The sequence below is a fragment of the Lithobates pipiens genome, unplaced genomic scaffold (genome assembly GCF_037356315.1).
Source record: "Lithobates pipiens isolate NorthernLeopardFrog02 unplaced genomic scaffold, aLitPip1_a1.2 Scaffold_1, whole genome shotgun sequence".
NCBI lineage: Eukaryota > Metazoa > Chordata > Amphibia > Anura > Ranidae > Lithobates > Lithobates pipiens.
In genome coordinates this window covers 106,754,557-106,777,071 of record NW_027507685.1, presented here as the reverse complement: position 1 = coordinate 106,777,071, position 22,515 = coordinate 106,754,557, and the positions used below count along the sequence as shown (strand labels likewise).

Genomic DNA, 22,515 nt, shown 5'->3' with positions numbered 1-22,515 from the left:
ATCCCTGACCTGTCTGGTGTGTTCCTTGGCCTTCATGATGCTGTTTGTTCACTAAGGTTATCTAACAAACCTATGAGGGCTTCACAGAACAGCTGTATTTATACTGAGAATAAATAGCACACAGGTGGACTCTATTTACTAATTGGGTGACTTCTGAAGGCAATTGGTTCCACTAGATTTTAGTTAGGGGTATCAGAGTAAAAGGGGCTGAATACAAATACCCCACCCCCACACTTTTCACATATTTATTTGTATAATTTATAATTTTCCTTCCACTTCACAATTATGTGCCACTTTGTGTTGGTCTATCAAATAAAATCCCAATAAAATATATTTACATTTTTGGTTGTAACATGGCACAATGTGGAGAATTTCAAGTGGTATGAATACTTTTTTAAAGGCACTATAGAATAGAATACAATAGAATGAATATAACTGTCTTCTAAAATTAAAATTTTGAATAAATTAGACTTTTTGATTTTATTAAAAAAAAAAAAAAAAAAAAAACACAATAATTACAAAACAGAGCCTTCTGGGAATTCTCAGGCTCAACCTGAATTTTCGAATCGGAAATTAAAGTAATAAATATAAAAAACAAATCTGAATATACAAAACAAATCATTCTAACATAAGGAATGTGACAAAACAAAATAATAAACTTAACAAACTAATCCAAAAGGAAACATTTTTTCTGTCGGCATCTCTATCTCTAATTACAATATGTAATCATTTCGTTTTAGAAAAGAATTATATCCCCTTCCTTCGAAATAGTTTTATTACTACAGTCAAAAATGAATGTTAATTTGTCTGGGCTATTAGAAAATCCAACTTTCCAAAGATGAAAATCTGTAAAGGGGATTTGTCCCGCTGTGGGGTCAACTCCACCTTGTGTTGAGTTGAGTTGCGTTCTAGAAGGGAGCTGAGCAGATGATGTTGTTTAGGAGACTAATTAGGTCACCCATTGGCAGCCAGGTAAAGCAACACATTACCTCCCCCCTTCTTCAGGCCTGGGAGCTCCCATGATCCTCTTATCTCCTTCTGTCAGATTAGCTGTAAACTAAAGGAATCAGGATTCCAGAATACAAGGAGACGCCATGGAGGGAGCCGAGTGGCCAGCAAGAACACAATTCACGTAAGTTACATTGTAAACCTTTTTTTTTTTTTTTTGCATTTCCGTCATAACCATCCATCCAACCATTGATGTCATAACCATCCATCCATACATCCAACCATTGATGTCATAACCATACATCCATACATCCAACCATTGATGTCATAACCATACATCCAACCATTGAGATAATAACCATACATCCAACCATTGAGATAATAACCATACATCCAACCATTGATGACATAACAATCCATCCAACCAACCATTGATGACATAAACATCCATCCAACGATGTCATAACCATCCATCCAACCATCAATGTCATAACCGTCCATCCATCCAACCATTGATGTCATATCCATCCATCCATCCAGCCAACCATGTCATAACCATCCATCCAACCATTGATGTCATAACCATCCATCCATCCAACCACTGAGGTCATAAACATCCATCTAACCAACCATTGATGTCATAACTATCCATCCAACCATTGATGCCATGACCGTCCATCCAACCATAACTGTCATAACCACCCATCCAACCAACCAACCATAGATGTCATAACCGTTCATCCATCTAACCATTTATGTCAAAACCGTCCATCCATCAATGTCATAACCATCCGACCATTGCTGTCATAACTGTCCATCTATCCAGCCAACCCTCAATGTCATTAGCATCCAACCATCCATGTCATAACTGTCCAACCATCCAACCATTGATACTATAACCATCCATCCATCGATGTCATAACCATTCATACATCCAACCACTGAGGTCATAACCATCCATCTAACCAACCATTGATGTCATAACCATCCATCCATTGATGTCATGACTGTCCATCCATCCAGCCAACCATCAATTCCATAAGCGTCCATCCAGCCAACCATCGATGTCATAACCATCCAACCAACCATTGCTGTCATAACCGTCCATCCATCCATGTCACAACCATTCATCCATCCATGTCATATCTGTCTATCCATCCAACCATCAATGTCATAACCATCCAGCCAACTGTTGATCTCGCTGTCGTGTCCTTCTGATGGGTTGGGGGGGGTTTAATTGCTTGAATGTAGAAGCGTGAATATAGGAATATCCTTTTCTATAGGACATGGCTCCCTTCCTAAACTGGGGAGTGGATTCTTCAAATGAGGGTCAAAGAAGTGCAAGGAGCAACTCTTGCGTGAATATCGCCCTCAAAATTACCAAATGTACGCAAGTTACTGTATCTGTGTTGTGTATAATATTATGTTATAATGGGATTCGGCATAAGACCTCTCCAGGGGGCAGGAAAGTTAGGAAGTTGCCCTGCGGTTCTACTGCCCCCCCCCTTCCCAGCCGCCCATCTAAAGTCCACTATACAGACGGGAGGTGGCTATTGACATGCTGTAGCCGACAAATATTTTCATGTTGAGTTGACAGGCAGCGGTGCCTGTCCGGCTATGTTCCCATCAATGTGTGTTAGAAAAATTGCATTGTGGGGTGCCATTAAGAAGATTATCACCCAAAAAGCACGCCATGCCTTTTGCCGCGATTCTGCCTGCATTACCAAATCCCATAACGTGAGCGAGGGCCTTAGGCTGCTGCAACCCCAAAGTTGTGCGACTTGCTTACGACCGCCTCGCCACTTCCCGCTGCGGATCTCTTTTTAGAGAATAGAATGGTGGCAACCTAGCCTGACAGCACCGTGTCTTAGGGGTTGGTACTTCTACCTTGGATAATATCTGCATGGGGTTTGCATGTCCCCGCTGTGCTTGTATGGGTTTCCTTTGGTTGCTCTGGTTTCCTCCATCACTTGTTGTCAACTTACGAGCTAAAGGGAGCCTCAAATGTGGCCCTTGACATCAAAAGGGCCACACATAATGCTGAATACAGTAATACCTCGGATCGCGAGTAACGCGGTTAACGAGCGTTTCGCAATGAGTTATTTTTTTTTAAATCCTGACTCGGTTTGTGAGCGTTGTCTCGCAAAACGAGCAGGATTCAAGCCTCTGCGGTGTGCAGTAGCGCATTTGGCCAGAGGTGGGGGAGGGGGGGGGGGCGATGACACTCGGAGCTGTTCAGATGCACTTGGAAATTCTCGGAAACAATCGGAAATACTCAGTTCCCGAACCTATCCAAGGGTTTCCGAGTGCAACCGAGCGGCTTGGAGTCTCTCCGGTGCCCCCAAATGTGGTACTGCATACAATAGAAGTCAATGTGGAACTAATTATCTTCATTTTCCATTGACTTCTATTGGGAAACTCGCTTTGATATGCGTGTGCTTTGGATTACAAGCATTCTCCTGGAACGGATTATGCTCATAATCCAAGGTTCCACTGTATATGTAATGCTGGAGAGGTGTGTCAGAGACAGCAAACCTAACAGAGGAACTGAGGGTCAGAGAGTGAGGACAGGATACATTGTTGGTGGGGAGAGGCTGCAGAAGAAAATACTAAACTAGGAAGAGGTTACATGAGAACAGTAGAGATCAATGCTATTCCCCCAATCAATGTTCCCACTACAGACTGCCTGAGGTCCGAGGGCCAAACATCAGATACCAAAATGGCCACAGACTTGGCACCAGGGGTACAAATAGGTAATTTGGTTCCTGTCTAAATTGGACCCAGGATATATATGTGAGATAGAGACCTTAGATTGTAAGCTCCTAAGAGCAGGGATTGACGTGACTGTACAATATGTAAAGGGATGTGTAAATTGTCGCCACCATATAAATACCTGGAATAATAATCATGGTGTCAGGAGTATTGTAAAATCATAGTATTTGGGCATGTCAGTGATAAGCTTTTACCAAAACATTAAACAGAATAATAATATTATTATTATTAATAATAATACCTGTTCCTGTGCATCACAACTCTGCATTGTACCGTGGGCATTTCTGGAATCAGTATGCTTGATTTTGTTCAAATTAAAATCTTTTGACAAAAAACAAAAACAAAAAAAACACCAAAAAAATATGAATATTGATGATGATAATAATAGTATATAATAATAGTAATAAGAAGAAAAGTAATAAAAAAAATAATAAGAGTATTAATAAAAAAAATAAAAAGATGATGATGATGACGATGATGATGATATTACTACTAATAATATTAATACAAATAATATGAATAATACAACTAATAAGAATATGAATAATACAACTAATAATAAAAAAAATTACGACGACGATGATAATGCTACTACTAATAATATTAATACAAGTAATAATAATGATATGAATAATAATACGAAATAATAAACATGAATAATAATAATAATTGTATTATTTACTAAGAAAATTTATAAAAATAATAAAAATATTAATGATAATAGGAATATTAATAATAATAAAATGATGATGATAATATAAATATGACAAAGAATAATAATACAGATTTTTATATTAATTTTTATAGCGCTGTTAATGTGTAGGTACTGTGTTTAGCGGAATTTTGAGATTGTACCTGCGCATATTTTATTTTGATTATTTATGATTATTATAACAGCAGCTGTATACATAGAGAGAAATTTGTCCTTGCAGTGCGCTTGGATCGGTTTCACGACTTGATTGTGTGACTGATAATTTGGAATAATATGAATAACAATACAACTAATAATAATAAAAATAATAATATTAATAATAATAGTATTTTTAATTGTTGTTATTCATTTTCTTATGTTACAATGTAGCAAAGTATGTAAAAATATAGTTCAGGTTTTACCCTCTGTCTGTATCCCTCCCATCGAGGAGGTTTATTTTTTGCCATTCTTGTGCCCCCTCCCCATCAACATACTAATGAATTTTGTAAATAATACATTTCCATTTTCATTGCAGGAGCCCTCAGCCCTGATGCAAGCAGCGGGAGGGCTCTTGAAAGGAGTTATGCAAATATCAAAATGCCTTGATTGATTGGGAGTCAGTCTGGAGGAGGGGGCGTTCGTAGACTTGCTATACTTGCATAGGTAACACCCACATGTGATGCCTCCATGGTTGAAAGAACTGAAATCCAATGGAAAAGGGCGGGGCCAGCGATAGTCAAGCTGGGGAGGAAAGTGCTAGAGGAGGTTGGGCGTCCTCCAGCCAGGAAATAAGGCGGGCTCTTTGCTGCTGCTTCTAATGCAGCAAATTATTTTTCACATTATTTCTGTAATTGGGGAAATAATAAACAAAACATAATGGAATGTACATGTGGGGTTTCCATACACTTTATATATTGTCGGTGTGTTGTGAAATTCTTTCTATACAAGTGTCAATACTGCAATAATACAATGATTATAAAATACTATAACAATAATAATGCGAAAAGAAATAAACGTAATACTATAATAATAAAAAATAATAAGGCGAAAAATATTAATGTGAAATAATGAAATACCATAATAATAATGCAAAATAATAATAATGAGAAAAGATAATAATGCAAAAACGAATGCCCAATATTATAATAATGCAAAATAATAGTAATGCAAAATAATGCATAGTACTATAATGCAATACTGTAAAAATAATAATGCGAACTAATAAGAATACGAAAAATAATAATGCAAGATAATGTGCTATACTATAATGCAATACTATGATGATAATAATAATAATAATAATAATAATAATAATAATAATAATAATGCACTATACTATGATGCAATATAATAATAATAATGAAAAATAATGCGAAAAGAAATCATGAAAAATAATGTAATACTATAATAATAATGCAAAATAATAAATGAGAAATTATAATAATGTGAAAAATAATAATGTGAAAAATAATAATGCAAAATAATGCGCAGTACTATAATGCAATACTATAAAAATAATAATGCAAACTAATAATACGAAAAATAATAATGCAATACTATAATAATAATATTATAATAATGTGAAAAATAATAATGCTAAATAATGCGCTATACTATAATACTATAATAATAATAATAATAATGTGAAAAATTATTATTATTTTGCATTATTATTTTATCACATTATTATTATTATTATTATTATTATTATTATTATAGTATAGCGCATTATTTTGCATTATTATTGTTATTATTATTTTGCATTATTAACAATAATAATGCAAAATAATGTGCTATACTATAATTCAATACTATAATAATGAAAAATAATATTGTGAAATAATAATGCGAAAAATAATAGTGCAAAATAATGCGCTATACTATAATGCAATACAAAAATAATAATAATGCAAAATAATAATAATGTGACAAATAATTATGCAAAATAATAATAATATAAAATAATGCACTATACTATAATGGAATGCTAATAATAACAATAATGCAAAATAACAATAACACAAAATAATGCAATGTACTATATGCAATATTATAAAATGTTGCTTTCTCTGATCAGGTATTGGAAAATGTTCCATCTCTTCTCCCACTGCTGGCACTGTATACAGAAGAAGCAGGAACCAATCAGGTGAGGCCAACACCAGGATACAATCCGCCTTTTATAGAGGAAATAAATGGTCTTCATTACAAAACCTTCCTATGTGACCCCATCTGAGACTCTTAAAACCCATACCCTGCCCATGGGGTCTCCCAAGCGTGGCTGGGGGTCCCATGACAAAATGATTGGCCAATGATCATGATTCAAATTACCAAAGGGCCATGCATGCTCATTGCTTGTCTCTTCTGCAATCAAGAGTATACTTGTTCACAGTTCTTTCTTATCTTTTTACATCATCACCAGTAGGAATCCATGATGAATGTTCTGATCCATAGGATGTGTTGTATGTAATGGGGTGACTTCGTCTTGCAGGAATGTGACGATCCTCTTCATGGGGCTGGAAGGTGCTGGAAAAACTTCGGTGATCAGAGTCATCAAGAGAGGTGAGAATATAGAATTCTACAATCAGAGAAGAGCTCATCTTTCCCAAAAATCCATTCAGAATTGGAATTGTTTCTGATATTTTTGAGTCTGGTGTCAGGGGTGGTAGGCATCAGTAGGAACAGGGTTCAGTGTCTGTGTGTGTGTGTTTGTGCATGTGTAAGGGGGGCAGGAAGTGAAGTTGCCTTGGTTCCTGCGTCTATGTGTGTGTGCGCGCGCGCACACACAAGAGGGCAGTTGCCTTGGTTTCAGTGTCTGCGCATGTGTGTAACGGAGGCAGGAGGGGCAGTTGCCTTGGTTTCAGTGTTTGTACATGTGTAGGGAGGGGGGCAGTTGCCCTGGGTTCAGTGTCTGTGTGTAAGGGAAAGCAGTTGCCCTGGGTTCAATGTCTGCGTGTGTAAAGGGGGGGGGGGCAGGAGGGGAAGTTTCCTTGGTTTCAGTGTGTGTGTGTGTGTGGGGGGGGGGGGGACAGGAGGGGAAGTTTCCCTGAGTTCAGTGTCTTTGTGTGCACTGACACCCAACATTTTGTGTTGGGGTACTGCAGGGACAGCTCCAGACTGAAGGTGTGTATTGCGGCCAGGCTGCTTTTTTATTTTGTCCACAATTCAGGGGACCTTTAAAAAAACATTTTTGTGGAATTGGGCTTAAAGTCATCTTGGAGGACAAACAACTTCAACTGAGTTTTGAGATATCAGGTTTTCAAGTCCGAAAACCTCAATTTATTTATTTTTTCTTTCTAGTTTACCCATCTCAGGTCTTTCCTTCTTCTGATCCACTGAAAACTCGCCTTCGACTTGACCACTTTGATCTCACTCTTCTCGAGCTACCCAGTGGACAAAAGGCAAGAGCCAACTGGAGATCATATTACCCCCAAGCCCACGCATTTGTCTTTTTAGTGGATTCTAGTGACCCGGGAAGCTTACAAGAAGTGGCGAGTATCCTCCCGTGTATCCTCAAACACCCGAAAGTGTCTGGGAAGCCGCTTTTAATGTAAGTTTGTTTAATTTTTTAACGCTGTTATGTATTATGTACACTGTATGGGCAAAAGTTTGTGGACGTCTGACAATCACAGCCTCTATGAGCGTGTTGGACATCCCGTTCCAAAACTGTGGCCATTAATATGGAGTTGGTCCCTCTTTGTGGCTATCGGATCTTCCACTCTTCTAAGAAGGCTTTCCATAAGTGCCTGAAGCGTGTCTGTGGCAATTTGTGCTGATTGGTGAGGTCAGTTACTGATGTTGGATGAGAAGATATGGCTCACAATCAGCATTCCAATTCATCTGAAAGGTGTTCAGTAGGATTGATTTCAGGGCTCTGTACAGGATATTTGAGTTCCTCCACACCAAATTGGTCAAACCATGTCTTCATAGAGCTGTCTTTGTACACAGGGGCACAGTCATGCTGTAACAGAAAAGGGTGTTCAGTAGGGTTGAGGTCAGGGCTCTGTACAGGACATTCCACACCAAACTGATCCAACCATGACTTTATGGAGCTGAATTTCTACATAGGGGCAGTCATGCTGGGACAGTAAAGGGTGTTCAATAGGGTTGAGGTTCATAGATATTCAGTAGGGTTGAGATCCAAAGATGATCAGTACACATTAGGTCCAAAGATGTTCATTACGGCAGAGGTCCAAAAGCCTTCAGTAGGGTTGAGGTGGTACAAAGGCATTTAGTAGGGTTGAGGTCCACAGGTGTTCAGTACAGTTGACATCCAAAGATCTTCAGTAGACTTTAGGCCCAAAGGTGTTTAGTAGGGTTGAGGTCCAAAAGGTGTTTAGTAGGGTTGAGGTCCAAAAGGTGCACAGTAGTGTTGAGGTCAAAAGGTGCTCAGTAGTGTTGAGGTCCAATGGTGGTTTATAGGGCTGAGGTCCAAAAGGTGACACTGCAGTTCCTCCACACCAAACCGGTAAAACCATGTCTTCATGGAGCTGGCTTTGTATACCGGGGGGCACAGTCATGCTAGAACAGAAAAGGGCCTTCACCAAACTGTTACCACAAGATTGGAATTGTCTACAATATCTTTGTATGCTATAGCAGAGGGGTAGAGCAAGGTTTGGTAACCCATGTGAATTTGCACCTCTGATTTAATAAAAAAAAAACAAAAAAAAAAAAAACACACACACACACACACACACACACACTGACATAAAAATGATTGTCATTTCTAGACCCCACATTTTGTCACTGCCTATACTAAATCCATTTTCTTTTTTTTTTTGCAGATTCGCTAATAAACAGGACAAAGCCTACACGCTTATACCCAGTGAGATCATTGAACTGCTGTCCCTGGAAAAACTGGCGAATGAGAATAAAACACTTTGCAGAATTGTACGTCCAATTTTTATTTCACTGGAAGTAGTTGGTCATACAGGAATCATATTCTTAATGGCTATGCTGTGCCCGTGTTTCAAGGGTCTGTGGAATTTTTAATTGAAGAAGCACTCGACAATGAACAGTAGCCTAATATGGAGGATCAAATAGACGGAGCACTTAACATAGAAAGAATTTGGTTTACTTAACCATTTCCTATTTTGCTACCTGCATTTTCCCCCCCCACACGTTTAAATACATTTTTTTAAATTTTATATATATATATATATATATATATATATATATATATATATATATATATATATATATATATATAATCACTTTAGGCCTGAAGAGTAGTTAAAAACCCCCAAACATATACTTTCTGAGAGCAGAGACCCTGGAGAAAGTTCTAATTTTATATGTCACACAATATTAGCAAGATCGAGCTCAAATTTTCTGCCAAAAATACAATGAAGGTAATTTTAGGGCACACAAACGCACTATATTACCCAATTTTACTTAAAATATGACAGATAAGGTTGTGCCAAGTAAATAAATACCAAACGTGAAGTCTATTTAAAAAATATATAATAATATCATATAAAAATTGTCACACAAAACATTTTTAATTTATTACAATTCAGCTTTCCATTTTAATCTGCTGTTACTGTCATTTTGGAAAATTTTAGTTTTAGAAGACAAAAAATAATAATAATAATATATGAGCATGTACTGTATGTGTTTGGGAAAAAAAAATCAATATTACATTTCAAATGTTCTTTAATAAACTTTAAATAGAACCCCATTGACAGATAATCTCCTACGCCTTTCATTGGACAGGAACCGTGCTCCGCAACTACAGACCTCCGTTCCCATTACGACTGGATGATTCTGAAGGGACTGCGGTGGATTCTAAAGTCTGTAACCCTCAGCTACCCTACGCTCAACGCTAGCATATTACAGGAAACCACAGAACAAAAAGAAAGTATACATCATAGAACCGCTGTAAAACCGTGGAATATCAGGTACTAATAAAAAATAAAATAAAAAATTAAGTCTAATTAGAGGAAATGAACTAAGGAAATAAGCGTAATTGAGAGACAGAGACATAGCAAGCTTGACAGGTGTGGCAATGTGGGTAACAACCTGAGCACAGGTCAAGTGGAGGACGATGAAGGATGGATAGAACCGGGAAAATGGTCCATTAGGCATTGAAATCTTGACAGGTGGGGCAATGTTAGAAGCAACAGAACCTAAATATGGGCCCTCCAAGAAAAATCAAGCCTAACCACAGGGTTGAGGTTCATAGATATTCAGTAGGGTTGAGATCCAAAGATGTTCAGTAGACATTAGGTCCAAAGATGTTCATTAGGGCAGAGGTCCAAAAGCATTCAGTAGGGTGGAGGTGGTCCAAAGGCATTTAGTGGGGTTGAGGTCCACAGGTGTTCAGTACAGTTGACACCCAAAGATGTTCAGTAGGTTTGAGGTCCAAAGGTGTTTAGCAGAGTTGAGGTCCAAAGGTGTTCAATACGGTTGAGGTCCAAAGGAGTTCAGTAGGGTTGAGCTCCAAACGTGTTCAGTAGGGTTGAGGTCAAAAGGTGTTCCTTAGGGCTGAAGTCCAAAGGTGTTCAGTAAGATTGAGGTCCAAAGGTGATCAGAAGGGTTAATCTCAGGGCTCTGGTCAGGACACTGGAGTTCCTCCATACCAAACTGGTGAAACCATGTCTTCATGGAGCTGTCTTTGTGTACTGGGGGGGGGGGGGCACAGTCATGCTGGAACAGAACAGGGCCTTCACCAAACTGTACCTGTGTCATAGAGATATAGCAAGCTTGACAGGTGGGGCAATGTGAGTAAAAACTTGAGCACAGGTCAAGTGGAGAACGATGAAGATGGATAGAACTGGAAAATGGGCAATTAGGCATTGAAATCTTGACAGGTGGGGCAATGTGAGAAGCAACATGACCACAGGTCATGTGGTCCTCAAGTGGAAGACTCTGAAGGAGCAACAGAATCTAAAAATGGGCCCATTAAGAAAAAGCAAGCTTGACAGGTCGGGCAATGTGAAAAGCCACCTAACCACAGGCCAATAGGGATGGCCGAACTCTTCGCCCGGCGGTCGGTTTGCGGCAAAATTTGGTGTGTTCGCGATTCGCCCGATCGGCGGACTATTTCCGCTGTTCGCCCGGCAGACATATGTGTTTACAGTGTGAAAGAACTTTGACCCATGATGACACATCCATCATGGGGTACAGGACAGCCAATTGAGACATTTCAGCACATGGACAATTGGACATACCCCCTACCTTATAAATAGACCTGAATCTGGTGGCCATTTTACATTCTGTCTTATGTCAGTGTAGGGAGAGGTTGCTGTGTGTAGCAGGGAGAGACGGTAGTGACACAAATCACTAGCTATTAGGTCCACAAAAGTCCTTTTAAGGACTGGTCTAGGTGTAGTACAGTATATAGGGTTCAGTGCACTGCTGTGCTGGTGATTGCAGCTCTTTTGTCAGTGTACGGACAGGACGCCAGGGCTCAAGTCCTGCGGGAACACATGGGAACGGAGTTCCTGTACTTTTTCCACAACAGGAACTCAGTTCCCGTTAGCAGCCGTGTCCTGCAAGACTTTGAAGTATATGAGCTGTCTGGCAGGTGCTGCACCACCAGCCGCCAACACAACTCGCAATAGTAAGTGCCGCTCACCTGACCATTCAAGCATTGCCAGTAGGAGGCCCCATGACAGCTTCCGCTTCGATCTACCTGCCAATCACAGCTAGCTGATGGGTAGATCAGGTCCCTGCTGCTAAGAAATTGTATTTAGTCAGACCTCTCGTGTATTGCGCTCCTCCCCGCTGGCCCCTCCTGATTTTCTGTCTCCTCATCTCCCCCCCCCCCCCCCAGTCTCCTGCATACTTGCTCTGTGTGTCCCGCTGAATCCCCCCATCCTCCATCTGCAGTGCCATATGATGAGAGAACCCAGAGGAGGAGCACAGCTATTCTGCTCACAGGACATGCAGGGAGAGAGGTGAGCTGAGGGAGGAACATCAGTTTGGGGTGGTAAGCTGAGCACAATACCTGGCAAAGTTTAATGCCAGGAGGGAAGTTTATGTGGAAATATGTGAAGGGTTGGAATAGCAGCGAGTGGGTGTTGGAGCCCTGCAGAGTTTGCAGCCCCCCCAAGCTAACATACATCTCCTAAGCAGGAACACATCACTATCTCCCCAAGCATTCTGTCCAGATAATGTGCAGTTCGTTTATGACCTTTCCGTTTAATCCTGTGTTATCCAAACTCTGTTCAATGAAAAGTGTAAACTCACCACATAAACACTCTATATACAAAATAACATTCCCCAATAAAGATCAGAAGAACATGATGTTCACATTTGCATGGAAGCACAGTTGAATGAATGCTGATTATTAAGAGAATTACCGTATTTATGTTTATTGAGAACAGTTTTTTTTTTTTTTTTTAAGGAAAAACAGTTACGCTTCATATACACAATATGAAAATTGGATGAAAAATACCACTTTTGAAGCGTGCATATGAGCCTATCATTTTTTTTTTTTTTTTTGGTGGGCGAGTGGATCTTGGGTGGGAGTTCCCACACTTTTTTCCCCAGGACTTGACCCCTGCAGGACGCTGTGTGCAGCAGGGACAGTCAGTTTAATCACTAGCTAGCTATTACTATTAGGTCCACAAAAGGTCCTTTTAAGGACTGGTATAGGTGCACAATATATAGGGTGTTGGTGCATTGCTGTGCTGCAGATTACTGCTTGTTTCTGCAGCTGTCTTTTATCAGTATAGGGACTGAGCGACAGTCTGCAAATCACTAGCTACTAGGTCCACAAAGGTCCTTTTAAGGACTGGTATAGGTATACAATATATAGGGTTGTGGTGCACTGCTGATGACTGCTGCACTATTCTGCAGCAGTCTTTTATCAGTGTAGGGACTGAGGGACAGTCTGCAAATCACTAGCTACTAGGTCCACAAAGGTCCTTTTAAGGACTGGTATAGGTGTACAATATATAAGGTGCTGGTGCAGGGCTGTGCTGCAGATTACTGCTGGTTTCTGCAGCAGTCTTTTATCAGTGTAGGAAATGAGGGACAGTGTGCAAATCACTAGCTACTAGGTCCACAAAGGTCCATTTAAGGACTGGTATAGGTGTACTATTTGGTGTGCAGTATATAGGTGTATAAAATACTTGCACATATAGAAAGCATAGTATAGTGCATTTCAACCGTGCAGCATTGTGACTGCTGAGAGGTTCTGCAGCGATACTACAAAGAGTGACAAACGCAATAAAAAAAAAAATCATTATAACTGGTGTGATAGACCAGTGGCCCCCAAAAACGACAGATTGAAGCGGGGTGTTATATACCTTCTTCCACATACATACTGCACTTCTCTAGACACTTTTGTCACAGGGTCATTTAAAAAATGACAGGCAGAGTTAGAGGCAGGCCCTTCCGCAGGGATGGTAGGGGTAGGGCAGGAGCAACAGGCTTGTGCCAAATTGCAGAAGGTGTGTGCGATTACGTCAAAGGACGCATCAGACTTGGTTGAGTGGCTCACTCAGCCTTACTCTTCTGCACCCTCCTCATCACTCTCTGCTATATGCACCCCCAAAGACACTACCACCATATACCTTCCGCTTGAGTCACAGGAATTATTTTCCGATCCATATCAAGACATTTCCGATGCACAGCCACTCTTGGCATTGGATGAGGGGGCAAGGCCATGTTACAGAGCGGCCGCCGAACACAGAGCCAGCCAGCTAGCGCTGTGATCAAGAGGTTTAGATGCTGCCCGTACAGCCCGCCCTGTGTGCCTGGATAGGAGGATCAGCTGGGGGCTGCATATAGAGGAAATTAGCTTTCTATATTCCTCCATGCAGTCGCTGAATGCTTGCAGGAGGGAAGAGGAGAATCAAGCATTCAGCCACTGCATGGAGGAATATAGAAAGCTAATTTCCTCTATATGCAGCCCCCTGCTGATCCTCCAACTTCTTTTTTACTGCCCCCCCAGTTCACCTTGGGCTCCCTGCCCCCCCACCACACTCTCCAGCCCCCCCTCACAGTTCTCTCCACCCCTGTTCTTTTTGCCCCCCCAACCTGCTCTCCAGTTCTCCCCATCCTTCTCTAGCCACCATCCCAGTGCTCTTCACCCCCTCCAGTGCTCTTCACCCCCCCCCGCTCCCCCCCAGTGCTACCCCCGTGCTCTCCTCCCCAGTGCTCTTCACCCCCCAGTGCTCTCCACTCTCCCCAGTGCTCTCCCCCCTATTTTCCCCCCCCCAGTGCTCTTCACCCCTTCCAGTGCTCTTCACCCCCCCCTCCCCCCTAGTGCTAACCCCCGTGCTCTCCTCCCCAGTGCTCTTCACCCTCCCCAGTGCTCTCCACAGTGCTCCCCCCACCCCGTGCTCTTCACCCCCCCAGGGCTCTCCACTCTCCCCAGTGCTCCCCCGTGCTCTCTACCCCCCCAGTACTCTCCCCCCTGTTCCCCCCGTGCTCTCCCCTCCTCCCAGTGCTCTCCCCCCTGTTCTCCCCCCCCCAGTGCTCTCCACTTTCCCCAGTGCTCCCCCCGTGCTCTCTACCCCCCCAGTGCTCTCCCCCCTGTTCCCCCCGTGCTCTCCCCTGCTCCCAGTGCTCTCCCCCCTGTTCTCCCCCCCAGTGCTCTCCACCCCCCCCAGTGCTCTCCCCTTCCCCCAGTGCTCTCACCCCCCAGTGCTCTCCACTCCCCCGGTGTGCTTCCCCCCCCCCCCCCGTGCGCTCCACTCCCCCCGGTGCGCTCCTCCCCCCAGTGCTCCCCCCTGTTCTTTCCCCCCCAGTGCTCTTCACTCCCCCCCAGTGCTCTTCACTCCCCCCCAGTGCTCTCCCCCCCAGTGCTCCCCCCGTTCTTTCCCCCCAGTGCTCTCCCCCCCCCAGTGCTCTACCCCCCAGTGTTCCCCCCGTGCTCTCCCCTCCTCCCAGTGCTCCCCCCTGTTCCCCCCGTGCTCTCCCCTACTCCCAGTCCTCTCCTCCCTGTTCCCCCCGTGCTCTCCCCTTCCCCCAGTGCTCTCACCCCCCAGTGCTCTCCACTCCCCCGGTGTGCTTCCCCCCCCCCCCCGTGCGCTCCACTCCCCCCGGTGCGCTCCTCCCCCCAGTGCTCCCCCCTGTTCTTTCCCCCCCAGTGCTCTTCACTCCCCCCCAGTGCTCTTCACTCCCCCCCCAGTGCTCTCCCCCCCAGTGCTCCCCCCGTTCTTTCCCCCCAGTGCTCTCCCCCCCCCCAGTGCTCTACCCCCCAGTGTTCCCCCCGTGCTCTCCCCTCCTCCCAGTGCCCCCCCCTGTTCCCCCCGTGCTCTCCCCTACTCCCAGTCCTCTCCTCCCTGTTCCCCCCGTGCTCTCCCCTCCTCCCAGTGCTCTCCCCCTGTTCCCCCCATGCTCTCCCCTCCTCCCAGTGCTCTCCCCCCTGTTCTCCCCCCAGTGCTCTCCACTCCCCCCCAGTGTTCTCCACTCCAGTGCTCTCCCCCCTGTTCTCCCCCCAGTGCTCTCCCCCCTGTTCTCCCCCCCCAGTGCGCTCCACTCCCCCCAGCGCGCTCCTCCCCTCGTGCTCTTCACTCTCCCCAGTGCTCTCCCTGTAGTGCTCTCCACTCCCCCCAGTGCACTCCTCCCCCCGTGCTCTTCACTCTCGCCAGTGCTCTCCCCCCTGTTCCCCCGTGCTCTCCCCTCCTCCCAGTGCTCTCCCCCCCCAGTGCTCTCCACTCCCCCCCCCCAGTGATCTCCACTCCAGTGCTCTCCCCCCTGTTCTTCCCCCCTGTTCTTCCTCCCCAGTGCTCTCCACTCCTCCCAGTGCTCTCCCCCCTGTTCTCCCCCCAGTGCGCTCCACTCCCCCCAGTGCACTCCTCCCCCCGTGCTCTTCACTCTCGCCTGTGCTCTCCCCCCTAGTGCTCTCCACTCCCCCCAGTGCTCCCCCTGTCCCCCCCAGTGCTCTCCACTCCCCCCAGTGCGCTCCTCCCCCCGTGCTCTTCACTCCCCACCAGTGCTCCCCCCCCTGTTCCCCCCAGTGCTCTCCGCTCCCCCCAGTGCGCTCCTCCCCCCGTGCTCTTCACTCCCCCCCCAGTTCCCCCCCCAGTGCTCTCCACTCCCCCCCCAGTGCTCCAACCTGTTCTTTCCCCCCAGTGCTCTTCACTCCCCCCAGTGCTTTCCCCCCATTCTTTACCCCCCGTGCTCTCCACTCCCCCCAGTGGTCTCTACTCCCCCCAGTGCTCTCCCCCCTGTTCTCCCCCCTGTTCTCCCCCTGTTCTTTCCCCCCAGTGCTCTCCCCCTGTTCTTTTCCCCCCAGTGCTCTCCCCCCAGTGCTCTCCCCCCTGTTCTTTTCCCCCCAGTGCTCTCCCCCCAGTGCTCTCCCCCCTGTTCTTTTCCCCCCAGTGCTCTCCCCCCAGTGCTCTCCCCCCAGTGCTCTCCCCCCAGTGCTCTCCCCCCTGTTCTTTCTCACCCCCCCCCCCAGTGCTCTCCAGCTCTCCCCATCACTCTCCAGCCCCCACCCCAGTGCTCTCCAGCCCTCCATTCTCCCCACCCCTGTTCTTTCTGGCCCCCTGGTGCTCTCAAGCTCCACCCAATGCTCTCTACCCCCATGCTCTCCACTCCTGTTCTTTTTGGCTCCCCCCAGCACTCTCCACTCCCCACCCCTGTACTCTCCACCCCCATGCTCTCCACTCCTGTTCTTTTTGGCTCCCCCCAGCACTCTCCACTCCCCACCCCTGTTTTCTCCACTCCCCCCTGCAATTTGCCCCCACCCATGTGCTCTCCAACACTGCCAATGCTCTCCACCTCCCATAATGCTCTCCAGTCCCCCGTGCTTTTCCCCCTGTTTTTTCTGGCCCCCACTGGTGCTCTCAAGCTCCCCCCCATTTCTCTCCACTCTCCCCTACTCTTTGTACCCCCCAGTACTCTCCACCCCTGTTGTTCTGCCCCCCAGTGCTCTTCGCCACCCCACACTCTTAGCACCCTCAGTGCTTTCAGCCTACCATGCTCTCCACCCCTGTTCTTTTTGCCCCCCCCCCCCCCCCCAGTACTCTCAATTTTCCCCCCCAGCGCTCTCCGCTGCCCACTCCTGTGATCTCCACTACCCCCTGCTTTTTGCTTTGTGTTCTCCAATCCCGCCAGTACTCTTTGCTCCCCTTTCTCTCCAGCTCCCACCCAGTGCTCTCCACTTGCCCAGGACCAGAGGACAGGCTGAATGGGGCCGCAAAATGAGGACGGCTGAAGGTGCAGGTAGCCAGGGACCACTTCATCTCACAGCAAACAGATCCTCTGGAAGGAGCAATGTTCCCATCCAAAACGAGAACAGACCCTGCCTGCTGCTGCCCATCATGGATACCTTGCATGCCAGCAGGATATCGTACCAAGCATCAACAACACACCTTCCTACAGACAGGGACTGCAGACTGGGATATGGGGCACAGGAGGGGCTGCATTCATGGGCACAGTGAGGCTACATTCATTGGCACAGTGAGACTGCATTCACGGCACAGTAAAGCTGCATTTGATGGGCACAGTGAGGCTGCAATGGTGGGCACGGTGAGGCTGCATTTGTGGGCACAGTGAGACTGCATTCATGGGCAGAGTAAAGCTGCATTTGGTGGGCACCTACCCCCTTACCTTAGTGTATTCTTTCTGTGGAAGGTGGTCTCACCCCTCACGTTCTGAGTTCCCCCTTGATGATTGTCCACTTACGACTTTTAACTTGAATTTGCATAATAGGGAGATATATATATCTCCCTATGTGATTTTATATCTACATATAATACACTCTTCATCAAATGTGCTTTAAAATGCATGGTTTTCCTTTTCATGAACAAGAAAATAATGACTTTATGCTGTTGGGCTGGTATAATAATGCTGTGGAGCTGGTATGAAATTTTTCTGGGGCTGTTTTTTATTCCCAGTCCGGCCCTGCTCCGAGATCTCTAATTATATCTATATATATATATATATATATACATATATATATAGTGATGTCACGTGGGTGCCCACAAGAGAGGAAGAGGAGGGGAGTTTAGAGGGAGATATGGACCAGCAGATAGGGAGGAGAAGCAGGAAGAACTTACATTGCACAGGAGGGACAAAGCAGACTGCGAATGTATCAGGAGCGAGGCATCAACCATGTACGGTCACATCTGGCACTCCCAGGACGCCGACACATGGCTCTGCAGTGTGGGCTTTTTTTAACGTGTCCGCTGCTGACAATAGTATTGCCATCTGCAATCTTTGCAATCGACGCATAAGTCGCAGTAAGCCCAACACTCACCTAGGGATGACCGCCTTAAGAAGGCACATGAGCTGCCATCACCGAGCCCAGTGGGAGCAACGGAACCCACAAAGCCTCACTCCAGGCTCTCACCGTCCAGCCTCGTCTTCTACTTCTCCTTCTCCTCACAATTGTCCTCCACTCCACCTTCCATCATGCCGTCCTAAAGTTTTTGTGGAAAAAGGCAGGCTTCCGTGGGCCAAATGTTCGAGCGTAAAAAAATGATAACGCCAGATAACCCTCTTGCCCAATGGTTGATAGCTGGCTTGTCAGAACTGATAGCCCGCCAACTACTGCCATATAAACTGGTGGACTCGGAGGCCTTTAGAAAATTTGTGGCAATTGGAACACCACAATGGAAGGTCCCAGGAAGGAAGTATTTCTCACAGAAGGGCATCCCAGAGCTATATGGCCACGTTCAGCGGCAAGTGAATGTATCTCTGGCACACAGAGTCGGTGCCAAGATACATCTGACCACAGACACGTGGTCTAGCAAACACGGGCAGGGAAGGTATATCACTTTTACTGCCCACTGGGTGAACCTTCTGACGGCCGTCAAGCATGTAAACCGTGGCACCCGTGTAGATTTGGTTTTGCCGCCACAAATTGCATGTAGGCCTGGCTCTACTCCATCCTCCTCCCTCTCCTCGGTTGACTCCTCCTTTTCTGCTGCTAGCGTCTCTTCCGCTGCACCGCCCAAGCTCCCCAGAACCTATTTGACATGCCAGGTGAGACGCTGGCATGCTGTGCTGCGTCTACTGTGCCTGGAAGCCAAGAGCCACACTGGCCCTGCACTCCTTTCAGCTTTGCCTTCACAGGCAGATCAGTGGCTAACACCGCTCAATTTGACAGTTGGTAAAGTTGTGTGTGAAAACGGTGCCAATCTGCTTAGTGCATTGAAACAGGGCAAAATTACGCACATGCCATGCATGGCACACGTCTTCAACTTGGTAATGCAGCAATTCGTTGTCAAATACCCTGGGGTCCAGGACATCTTGCGGCAGGCAAGGAAAATCTCGGCCCATTTCAGAAGATCTTACACGGCCATGGCTTGCCTTGCTGACATTCAGCGGTGACACAATCTGTCGGTCAGACGTCTTATTTGCAATTGCCCGACGCAATGGAACTCAACCTTCTATATGCTTGATAGGCTGCTCCAGCATAAACGTGCAGTTAACGTCTACCTGTATGAACTCTGCGGCAGAACAGGTTCTGGGGAGCTTGTTTTTTTTTCACCGCGCCAGTGGCTGCTCATGCGCGACGCATGCAGACTTCTGTGGCCATTTGATGAGATCACCAAACTGGTCAGTCACAGCCATGGCGCCATCAGTGACATGGTACCTTATGCCTTTTTTATGGAGCGTGCATTGCGTTGTGTCATTGATCAAGCCGTGGAGGAGCAGGAGCAGGAAGATGAGGAAGTCGCAATGCTGGATGAATTCCCGGGGGGGGGGGGGGGGCTACTCTGAGACAAGTCAACAACAGGAGTCTGAAGAGGAGTCAGAGATGGGGAGAAGAGAACGAGGATGACGACATTATCCTGGATGATGAGCAGGAGCCAGGCCACCACACCACTTCCAGTTTAGTGCAAATGGGGGCCTTCATGCTCCAGTGTTTTAACAGGGACCCCCATATAAAAAGCATAAGGGTCAAGGACCAGTACTGGGTGGCAACGTACTTAGACCCCGGGTACATACACAAAATGGCGGAAATGTTTCCACCGTCACAGAGGGCTGTCAGAATGGAGCACTTCCAGGCCTTGCTTCGAGAAATGCTGCATTCTGCTTTTGCGTGCGCTGGCAGAGGAGGAATTCCCACTCCCAGAGAAAGAGTTGCGGGTACCAATACAATAGCGCCTGCAAGAAGAGGGCGGTTTGAAGATGTGTTGGCGACTTCTTATATGAGGTCATTCTTTCAGCCGACCCATCGACAGGTCTCATCCGGATCCAACATCAGGGAACGCCTAGACCGACAGGTGTCCAACTACATCAGGTTAACGGCTGATGTGGACGCTCTGAGGAGCGATGAACCCCTGGACTACTGGGTAGGCAGGCTTGACCTCTGGCCAGAGCTTGCCCAATTTGCAATGGAACTGTTGGCTTGACCCTCGTCCAGTGTCCTGTCCGAAAGGACGTTCAGCGCAGCAAGGGGAATAGTGACCGATAAGCGCACTCGCCTAGCTCACGACAGTGTTTACTACCTCACATTTATAAAAATGAATGAGGCATGGATCTCGGAGGAATTCAAGTGACCAGTAGACCATGTATATCTCTATAAACGATTTATTTAATTGAGCACACAGACCTTTTTTCTACATTTGGCTCACTTCCTTGTACAAAAAAAAAAAAAAAGCACACCGTACTATATGCCCGTACCCTCCTGTTTGAAGAGGTTGAGTGGTGTCATATTTTTGGGGCCCAGCAGCGAGTTGCTGGTATCAGTGCTGCTGTCAGTGCTCTCTATCTCGGTGCTGGTGTCGGTGCTCTCTATCTCGGTGCTGGTGTGGTCTCAGTGCTCTCCATCACGGTGCTGGTGTCAGCGCTCTCCATCACGGTGCTGGTGTCAGCGCTCTCCATCACGGTGCTGGTGTCAGCGCTCTCCATCACGGTGCTGGTGTCAGCGCTCTCCATCACGGTGCTGGTGTCAGCGCTCTCCATCACGGTGCTGGTGTCAGTGCTCTCCATCACGGTGCTGGTGATCATCTCCTGCACCCTCTTCATAGCCTACCCTGACCTTTCCTCTCCTCCATTGCCTTCATGCGCTCCTGAGTCCTGAATTGTCAAAATTTCACAGATAAAAAAAGAATGCTTGTAGTTGTTGATCCCAGATTCACTTCATACATGTGTTATGTCAGTGGCCATGTGGTGGGACTATGTGTGCACAGCTAGTAAGTATTTTGTGGCTGAAACTATGACCTGTAGGTTTTTAAGGTTCACCTGCCATTGAAGTCAATGGGGCCTGCCGCAAACTTTGCGGTAAACAAACTTTTGCCCGCGTTCGCGGTTCGCGTAACGTCCCGTCGGAAGTTCGTCCATCTCTACAGGCCAAGTGGTCCTCAAGTGGAGGACACTGAAGGAGAAACAGAACCTGAAAATGGACCCAATAAGACATAACAATCTTGACAGATGGGGCAATGTAAGAAGTAACTTTACACAGGTCAAATGATCCTCCAGTGGAAGACCCTGAAGGAGGAACAGAACCTGAATATGGGCCCGTGAAGACAAAGAAACCTTGACAGGTGGGGCAATGTGAGTAGCAACCTGTACACAGCTCAAGTGGTCCTCAAGTGGAGGACCCTCAAGGATGAATAAACGCAGAATATGAGCCCATTAGGACATAGAAAGCTTTACAGGTGAGTCAATGTAGGTAGCAACCCGTACACAGGTCAAGTGGTCCTCAAGCGGAGGACCCTGAAGGATGGATAGAACTGGAACATGGGCCCACGAAGAAAAAGCAAGCTTGACAGGTGGAGCACTGTGAGTAGCAACCTGTACATAGGTTATGAAAGTGAAGCTACCAAAAAGGACATTGAAGCAGGATTGCAAGAGCCAAGATCTAGCCCTTGATGGTACTCAATACTGTATTTGCTGGGGGGATTAACTTACATTTTGTCCAGGGAAGATATGCACTCTTCCAGCTACATTAACTGATCCACCATCAATAGAGTACTGGGATGGGCCTTCACCTTTAGGTACAAGATGCAGACACTGGACACTTTCCCACCTTACTGCAGACTAGGACACCCACATGCAGGTGAAAACTGCCTCTCCAGTTTTTTTTGTCTACAAAGTCGTTAAAGAACACAAAGTTGTCAAAAGAACCGTTTCCTTGATAATTCAAGATACAGGTGGATCCACTGATGTTGGTCCTGTCCTCTTCTACACCAATTCCTCAGAGAACAGTAAGCTAAGTTGGGGTTTCTCAGTATGTGGGGGGGTGTAGC

The 22,515-nt window shown here is 45.9% G+C and overlaps 1 protein-coding gene across 2 annotated transcripts in view; it reads left to right on the top strand.

Moving 5' to 3' along the window:
- The first annotated feature begins 995 nt into the window (after positions 1-995).
- The window catches only part of LOC143961142 (ADP-ribosylation factor-like protein 13A), a 40,785-nt gene continuing 19,265 nt past the window's right edge, over positions 996-22,515 (top strand). Inside the window, exons 1-7 of one of the 2 annotated variants that reach the window (XM_077470443.1) lie at positions 1,061-1,132; positions 4,947-5,074; positions 6,489-6,557; positions 6,900-6,970; positions 7,709-7,958; positions 9,193-9,298; positions 10,124-10,308. In XM_077470443.1, coding sequence (XP_077326569.1) covers positions 6,499-6,557; positions 6,900-6,970; positions 7,709-7,958; positions 9,193-9,298; positions 10,124-10,308 — 671 coding nt within the window. In that variant the 5' untranslated portion in view covers positions 1,061-1,132; positions 4,947-5,074; positions 6,489-6,498. Of the gene's footprint in view, positions 1,133-4,946; positions 5,075-6,488; positions 6,558-6,899; positions 6,971-7,708; positions 7,959-9,192; positions 9,299-10,123; positions 10,309-22,515 lie in introns of both variants that reach the window. The other variant, XM_077470364.1, reaches the window with a different exon arrangement.